General features: G+C 44.9%; 1 protein-coding gene across 1 annotated transcript; it reads right to left on the bottom strand.

The window, feature by feature from the left end:
- Positions 1-2444: 2444 nt before the first annotated feature.
- On the bottom strand, positions 2445-5240 carry LOC120701519 (myosin-binding protein 7-like). The gene is made up of 3 exons (XM_039985533.1): positions 3945-5240; positions 2794-2840; positions 2445-2689 (listed from the first exon to the last, which is right to left on the bottom strand). The coding sequence occupies exons 1-3, from the start codon at positions 5238-5240 to the stop codon at positions 2587-2589; spliced, it is 1446 nt and encodes a 481-aa protein (XP_039841467.1). The 3' UTR covers positions 2445-2586.
- Between the last annotated feature and the right edge of the window lie 3399 nt (positions 5241-8639).

The raw sequence follows: 8639 nt of genomic DNA, 5'->3' as shown, positions 1-8639 counted from the left end.
CCTTCGTCGGTGTGGTGGTCGGCTTCATGGATGGCTCCGATCGTCGGCGACAAGGAAGACCGGGGATTCTTACAAGGATAGGATCTGAATGTAACTTCCGTTTTCAAGTTTGTCTTTGTAAGATGGGTTGTAAACTACCAATTTTCTTAAGAATAAAAATCCCGTTTCCTCTCAAAAAAAAAGAGAAAGACTGTCCTAGCTTAGTTTCTTTCTTTTTATTCCATATTTCTAGGGACACATTTCTTTTTAATACTTTTAATAGTTCATTATTTAAAAAATATCAATATGTACCTTTCAAAAATTTAAGTGCTTTATTCAATTATTTGTGGAGGATATTTTAACAAGTTTAACATATATTTAACGTTTAATTTTCAAAATGTTGAAATTATAATGTCCAAAGGCTAACATTGTAAATCCCAAATGTTGTAATGATTCGATAAATTTTTTATTAAAGCATCTATTAACATTTACAAAAGTTAGATCTACATTCTAAAGCATATGGCTCAACATCCTACCGCAACTAGTTATTTTAAATCATTGATTAATAAATAATATGTATAGTATCTTATTTTGTTAATTAATTATGAGTATCATCCTGCTCTAATCGGTTTCTTGAAACAGATGCATGAATTGGCAGAAAAAATACATTTGAATTTTCAAACTCTAACCAAAATATCCAACCAAAATGCTTATATTGCCCATCTCAATCTTCTACGTGTTTCCCTCTCAATCACTTCTTGAGCTCATGCGCACCTTAAAGTTTGTAGCTTTTCCGCTCATGCATCCTACATTTCCGCTCATGTATCCAACATGATACTCATGCATCTATTTTGTGAAGCTTGAATCTTTACCATCTGATGTTCCATATATGAATCTCCAATAATGGAGGAATGGAAGATATTGTCTCTTGACCAAGACACACTTGCAAAAGGTATTCAAAATCAGTTATGAAGCTATGAACAACTTGCAAAAGACACTTGCAAAAAGTTAGTGTTGGTTCAATGCACTTCACCACAAGGTGGAGCCATATGTTAGGATGGGAAGACTGCCTCTACATATGCTCTATGGACTACCCAAACCAGATACTACCATGAAACCGTGCCTCCGCAATACAAGTTTCTTGAGAGGTGCATTATGATACAAATACTTTTTGGAAGGAAAAAATGTTCTCTTGGTCCATCAAGAATTCAGAAGATGTGGGAACACTAACTCGCCATGGACTTGACCGTTTTCATATAGCTTTGTGAGGGGGTCGTAAATGTAGTTTCATGCTAAGTGCTTGTGATATATTTTGTATTGGAGTCCTACAATTTAGATGAGTGAATAATGACTTATGTGATGAACCACCTATGTGTTTTGGTAGTTAATTTGACATGCCTGAACAACTTTTTCATAACTCTTCATGCCTACATATGTAACTTAATTCTTAGTGAGGATTGTGTTTGCAGTACCACGCGTGTGCTTTGGTTTGAGAAGTGAGGATGCATTGTCCTCCTACCCTCCTATAGCCAAAATTTCATGTTATGCATTATTGTGGAAAATGTGATCAATTTGTGTATTATACCTTATTTGAATTGTATATGCTATATATCCTTGGGTTTGCATAAATTCTCTTGTCATTTGCGACTTTGGTTGCTAACCAAATTTCTTTGGTTGGCGGCAGGATGACTAATTTTTCGAATGATGGGACTTACTATATCCATAAGCATTGAGCAAAACCTTACATTGCAGATGTCCTCATAGTGATCAAAGCTGGAAATAAACACCAAAAATGCACTGATGGAGGCCATTGTTCTTACCTTACTTGGCGGATGTCCTCATGGTGAGCAAAAACGGCAACACCAAAATGCACTCAAGCTGGACATTGTTCATGTATGAGGGATGAGAAAGAAGTACGAGATGAAGATGAATGGACCCATGAGTTGTTGCACGAGCAATCTGGTGTCAATTAGTATAATTTGAGATTCTGCCAATAGCTTCTACGCATCTACAATTCGACATGTTCTAGAGGAACAATTATTGGAGATTTGGCACAAGAGCATTTTTCCTGAGAATTGTGATATTTTGTTAGAAATGACATTTATAATCTGAGCCTCTGTAAGAGTTTGAATTCGAATGCTAATATGTTGCAGGCAATTGGCGATTCACAGTTCAACACTTTTCTTTTACAGTGTGCGTGCCGTCATTGATCCCTTTTCTTTAACTTTGACATAAATGAGTTATCTCCTGGCAGGTTAAAATGCTGTTAAAATGTTATAGATTGAAGCCAACTTAAGAGTATTCTGCAGTGAATTTTGATGAACTTAGATTCAACGAGGGATTCCGTGAGTCAACTTTTGGCGATTAAATTTAATTTCCATCACACAATATATACATACAAGGCTCCACTGGTATCCTAATTCTGTACAAACAATGCAATCTGTTCTGTACCGATGGTTCAAAGAATGTCAGTCAGCAAAATGCGTGCAAACGGCCGGGGAATAATGAAATGGCTTCCATATATGAAAGCTACATTACCAGACAACAATGTGTGTTTCACGAACAAATGAGCCTTACGCACTCACTGAGGAGCGATTCATTTGGGGGTTAGATCTTCTTGGGAGGCCTCTGATGGCCATGGCCTGCCCTGGGAGCCTTCTCAAGCAGCAGCAGCAGCCCGACATTGTTGCCGCACTGCCCAATGGGGTACCTAACAACAAGCATCATGGCGGCGAAGAACATCGATCAGCACGAGCAGACAGAATGGCGCTGCGCGCAATGGGAAGAAGAACGACACAAGGAAGATCAACTCACTTGACGCGGGGAGAGTTCCTTCGCCACCACATGATCGACGTAACCCACTGGAAAAGCAAGCCAATTAGCTTTTATTTCCAACAAAACTCTGGTAGCTAGGAAGTGATCCTAAAAGGGAAAAGTCCAATTTTCACCCTCGAATTATCGCAAAAGTTTGATTTTCAACCTTCAACTATAAAACTAGACAACATAGGCCATCCAACTGTCAAAACCGGGTAAATCTGGCCCTTGGGGTGGGTTTGAAGGTGGTTTTGCATTTTCTAAAAAAATTAAATAAATCTAATTAGATCTAAAAATTCAAAACTAATTCACTTTAAATCAGAAAAATATGAAACTAGTACCAATTTTTTTTCTAAAAATGTAACATATCTATTATTGCTCCATTTGAATCTTAGTTATTAAAAATAATAGGCATAACTGCAAGCAACCAAATATTATGAACATAAAAAAAATTAGATCTAAATAGCTCACAAGTCATGTGACAATAGATATGTTACATTTTTAGAAAACTTTTGATACTCATTTCATAATTTTTTGACTTAAAATGAATTACTTATAAATTTTTTAGTGTAAAATTGAATATTTTTAATTCTCACAAAATGGAAAACCACCCCAGGGGCCAAATTTGCCCGATTTTGACAGTTGGATGACCTATGTTATCTGGTTTCGTAGTTGAAGGTTGAAAATTGAACTTGTGCGATAGTTGGAGGGTGTAAACCTGCGATAGTTGGAGGGTGTAAATCGGACTTTTCCCATTCTAAAATAGTTCTGTTTCTATTTTTTCTTGCTTTTTAAGTTTTTTTTTTGCAAATATTTGGGCCTTCCAGTTCCAGATGTAGTCCAATGGTTCAGTTGCTAATTCACATTCTAGAGTCATTTTGTATGTTCCCCACTTACAGTAGATAATGTCATGAATATGAGGCTGCAGCAAAAAGGTTGTTTGGAAATAGCAATATCGATCAACTGAACTAGTTCAATTACGAAAATGTTACTTTATCATGCACTTGTTCAAATTTTCTGAGCGACTTAACAATCTCTATGCACAATACTATGAGTTCCTTCCTTATATTTAGTAGCAGGAAGGAAATTACAATTAACAAACAGAGAAATAATAATTAAAGCCTGATATATAGGCATCTCAGTAATACTACCTTGGCCACCGCAGCAAAGAAGGTGGTCTGGCTCTTCACCACCTTCCTCTGCATGAGCACCGGCGGATGGCGCGGCGGCCGCACCGTGACGGTCATGGCCGGCTGCGCGTTGCCCCCTTTGTAGAAGCTGTGCTGCGCCACGGCGGGCGCCGGAGCCGGCGGCGCGGCGGCCTCCTTGTTGCAGAGCTTCTGCGCGATCTCCTTGAGCAGCTTGACCTGCGCCTTCTCGCCGCCCATGGAGAGGATGGCCTGGCGCATGGAGTCCCGGTCCGCCTCCAGCGCCTGCATCCGCGCGCTGAGCCTGCGCACCTCCTCGTCGTCCGCCCACGGCATGGCGCCGCCGCCGCACTCGCTACCCAGCGGCGTGGCGCCGCCGTAGGAGCCCAGCTCGGGCACGGCGAGGGGCGGCGCGCCGTGGATGGCGTCGACGGTGTAGACCCGGTCGCTGGCGCCGCAGTCGCCGTCGTCGTCGCCGTCCGGGAAGCACTCGCCGTCGTAGAAGTCGTGGCTGTCGTCGGAGTAGGCGCGCGCGTGGCGCGGGAAGGCGGAGCCCGGCGCGACGCGGATGATGGGGGTGGTGGTGGCGGCCACGGGCGTGGCGCCGCGCTCGAGGAGGTGGACGCGGTGGGCGAGGCAGGTGAGCTGGTCGTGCGGGGTCTCGAGCGCGTCAGCCTCGGACGCGGTGCGCGGGTGGTCGATCAGGCAGCGCAGCGGCGGGTAGTAGCCGCCGGCGGACGGCGCGGGGGAGGGCGGGTGGCGCGGCGTGGCTGCGGTGGCGGCGGAGGGGCGGCGTGGGGTGGAGGCCCCCGACGGCGCGGCGACGGCGGCGGGGTGGCGGGGCGTGGGGGCCTGGAGCGCCCGCACCGCGGCGCCGCGCTTAGCGAGCGCCTCCTCGAGCGCGGCGAGCTCGGCGGCGTCGTGGGCCATCTTCTCCTCGGCGTAGCGGCGGAACTGGCGCGCCTCCATCATGGCCTCGGCTTTCTCGCGCTGCAGGCGGAGGATCATGGTCATGGCCTCGCTGGCGGCCCCCGCCGCCGCGCCGCGCTCGGCGTCGAGCTCGGCCTGCAGGTCCCCCAGCGCGGCCTGTTGCCGCGCGAGCGCCTCCCGCAGCGCCGCGGCCTCGTCGCCGATCTCCACCCGCACCACCGCGGGGGGCGCCTCGGGCGGGGTGGCCCTCCGCAGCAGCGACGGCAGCCTCGCGGGGGTCGCGCTGGTGGTTGCCGGCGGGGACGCGGCGGAGGTCGGGTGGCCGCAGAGGGGGCAGAGCGAGGGAGGGGGTTCGGCGGCGCCGGCCATGGCGGTTGCGGGGGACGGCGGCGCGCGCGCATCAGCGGCGCGCACGTGCGGGCGGGGTGGGGGGAGGTATAGAAATCTGGTGGGCCCCGGGGGAGGACCAGTGCATTTTTGGATGGCTGCTGTTTTTAGGCGGGCATGGTTTTCTTTTTTGTCTGGCTGGCTGGGTTAAAAGCATGTGTTAAAAATGTCGTTTGTGTTCTGTTTTGTGAGGGCAAATTTGGGTTCTAGGAACTTAGATTTGAAGATAACAAAACATCACTTTCTGTGATTCACCAATGCAAGCAAATTCTTGAGGCCACGTAAGAAGGGATCACTAGAATTTCACATAAGAGGCCTTCACGTTCCACTAATATCATTTGGCCCAGTTAATAATATCTTGGGCTCATGGCTTCTATAACATGATTACACATAGTACCGTGCATAGGTTGAACGACATCAATATGCGCCTCAATATTAGAAAGGGTGCTGTAAAGCGCAAATAAATCATCCTCAACACTGGAGAAGGCCAGAAGGAGAACAATGGTGTACAGCTGGATCCTAGCTAGTTAAACAATTGACTAATATCACATACAGAAGCAAAACTCAACAGGTATGAATCAAGTGGAATTAGATCCATACTATCAGTATCAAAGCATCCACGACCAGCCAAAAAAAAAACTCGCAAAAAAAATACCAGAAAAAAAAAGTAGCAGAGCACCATTTCACATGTAGTTATCAGGTAGTAGGTTGAGATGCGAATTGGTTTATGTTCACCAGAGCACAATTGTTCATTCATGAGGTGGTAATTTCCCGACGCGACGCAAGTACTACTGTATCATGGGGCTGGGCTTACATGTGCCTGAGTGGGCTGGGCTGGGAATTACAATGATGCGCATGGGAGAGCGCCAAACCTATATATATCTTCCGGAAGATTTTTTCTTCCCAACATTCCAGTGTTTGAGATTCGTGCAAACAAATAACAACCGTTGGATCCACACATCCCAAACCCTATCTTCCTCACACCCCAACCTCCCTCTCTCTATCCCGCGCCGCCGCTCATGCCCGTCGCCGCCTGCGCACCGACCATCGCCCGCCGCCGCTCCTCGCCTGCTGCTTCCGCGTGCCCCGCCCCTGCCGCCGCTGCACCTGCCTCTAGCGCGCCGTGCCGCGGCCTCCCCGCGCGCGTCCTCGTCGTGCCTGCTGCGGGAGCATCGCCGCCGGCTGGACGCCGGAGCTGCGCCACGCGCCGGCCGACGTGCTCCTGTGTTGGCCCGCTGGAGCTCCGGTGCCGCCGCACGCCGCTCGCTGCCGGCGCCGGAGAAGAAGATGGGAAAATTTTGAGTTCAACATTTTCTAAACACTGATTCAACATTTTCTAAATACTCGTTCAACATTTTCAAAATGCTAGTTCAATATTTTCAAAATGCTAATTCAATATCAACTGGGTTTTAATGGGCTTTATAGATGATTTGCTTAACCATCTTCAACAAGATGTATAGGAGCCCCCATAGGAGAGAGGGTTTGGAGACGGAAATCCTATAAATCTTCCGGAAGATTTTTTCTTCCTCACCTTCCAATATTTGAGATTCGTGCAAACTATTTCATCCGTTGGATCTTCCCAATCCTAATCTTCTTCCTCCTCCCGCTCCCTTCCTCACCATGCGCCGCCGCCGCCGCCCCCTGAGCCCGTCCGCCTGCCCGCGTTGTCGCGAGAGCCCGCACGTCCTCCTGCCTGCCGTGCGCTCCGTGCTGCTGCTCGCCGCCGCTTGCTGCTGCGCTGCTGTTGCTAGCCGCTAGCCGCCGCCGCTTGCTGCTACTTTGTGCTGCTGCGCTGCTGCTGCTGGCCGCCGCGCGGGGCTGCTGCGCCGACGCCACCCCGAGCGCGCCGCGGCCTGACGCCGTCCGAGCGCGCCAGAGCCGGAGAAGATGAAGGAAGATGTTGAGTCAACATTTTTAAAATATTGATTCAATATTTTCGAAACACTGGTTCAACATTTCTCAATTGTTGAATCAACATTTTCAAAATATTAGTTCAACATTTTTGAAATATTGGTTCAACATTTTTCAATTAAATGGGTCTTGTTGGGCTTTATAGGTAACTTGCTTAACTATCTTCCACAAAATGTATAGGAGCCCCCGTTCGGAGACGGGCTGAGTAAGCTGCGATAGATGGTGGTGCGGCCCACGGCAAAAGGAAGAAAGGAGTTGGGCTGGGTTGGGCTAATTTATATGTGGAACAAAATTGTTTTTAAATTTGAAAGAAGTCCTATTTAGCTATCTGAACTATGGGCAGAGTTTACGTTTCCACCTTGAACTTGAAAACCGGGTATTTTGCCTTCTCGAACTTGTAAAACCGGATATATGATCTCTCTAGATGGGTTTTCTTAGTGTTTTTTCTCTTTTTCTTTTATGTTTATTTTGGATGATTTTTTGAAAAATTATAGTAAATCACAAAAATTATAAAAGGGACAATTAAAATACTTTGGACTCCACAAGAGTAGATCTATGCATTGAATATATTGTATGATATAATTTAGTTAAAATTATATTATTAATTTTAAATATATAATTTTTTGTAATTAATTCATATCAACATCTTCCTTGATCCAATTATGGTGAAATATTTATGGTGAGCTAATAATTATATTCTTATGTATCAGTACAAATTTCATGGTCATTGGATCATTTATTCTTGACAAACTGAAGAGTCTGGTATAGCTTGGAATTAAACTCCTGAATCTATAACTCAGACATACATGATTCAATGAGCATGAAATTTTTACTATAGCTCGACCATTTAATTATTATATCACCACAAAAATTTCACCGTAATTGAACCATGAAAAATATAGATATGAATTAACTATAGAATATATATATCTAAAAGTAAAATACAATTTTTACTAAATTATATCATATCATATCATATCATATGTTTACTACATAGACCTACTCATGTGGAGTCCAACAAAATTTTATTTTCCATTTTATGTTTTTTTTGTGATTTACTATAATTTTTCAAGGATTTATATTTATCCAAAATAAATATAAAAGAAAAAGAGGAAAACCACTAAGAAAAAACACCCAGGTGATTTGTCCGTTTTCGCGAGTTCGAGGAGGCAAAATATCTGGTTTTTGAGTTTAAGGAGGAAACGTAGACTCGATCTATAATTCAGGGAGGTAAAATAGGATTGTTTATTTTAAATTTCTAATGAATTTAATTTTAAATTCTAGTAAAAACTAAGTTGCACCACCTTGTCCTTGCTTTTGTCGTCTTTGCACATCTTGTGCCTTCTGACACGCTGGTTAAGTCGTTAATATCATCCCCTGGCCACACTTTAAAAAAATCAATCGTTGATTCATTTGGTAACCATGTTTATGCACTTCTCCTAGAATATTTATTTTTTAGAATTTTCACAA

This window comes from Panicum virgatum, chromosome 3K (genome assembly GCF_016808335.1).
Source record: "Panicum virgatum strain AP13 chromosome 3K, P.virgatum_v5, whole genome shotgun sequence".
Classification (NCBI taxonomy): Eukaryota; Viridiplantae; Streptophyta; class Magnoliopsida; order Poales; family Poaceae; genus Panicum; species Panicum virgatum.
This window is presented reverse-complemented; position numbering and strand designations above follow the sequence as displayed.

Coding starts and splice junctions, on each gene's coding strand:
- LOC120701519 (XM_039985533.1), bottom strand. CDS start 5,240: ATGGCCGGCGCCGCCGAACCCCCTCCCTCGCTCTGCCCCCTCTGCGGC. Junction 2,841..3,944: donor TCTTTGCTGCGGTGGCCAAG/GTAGTATTACTG, acceptor TTGCTTTTCCAG/TGGGTTACGTCGATCATGTG. Junction 2,690..2,793: donor AGGAACTCTCCCCGCGTCAA/GTGAGTTGATCT, acceptor GCTTGTTGTTAG/GTACCCCATTGGGCAGTGCG.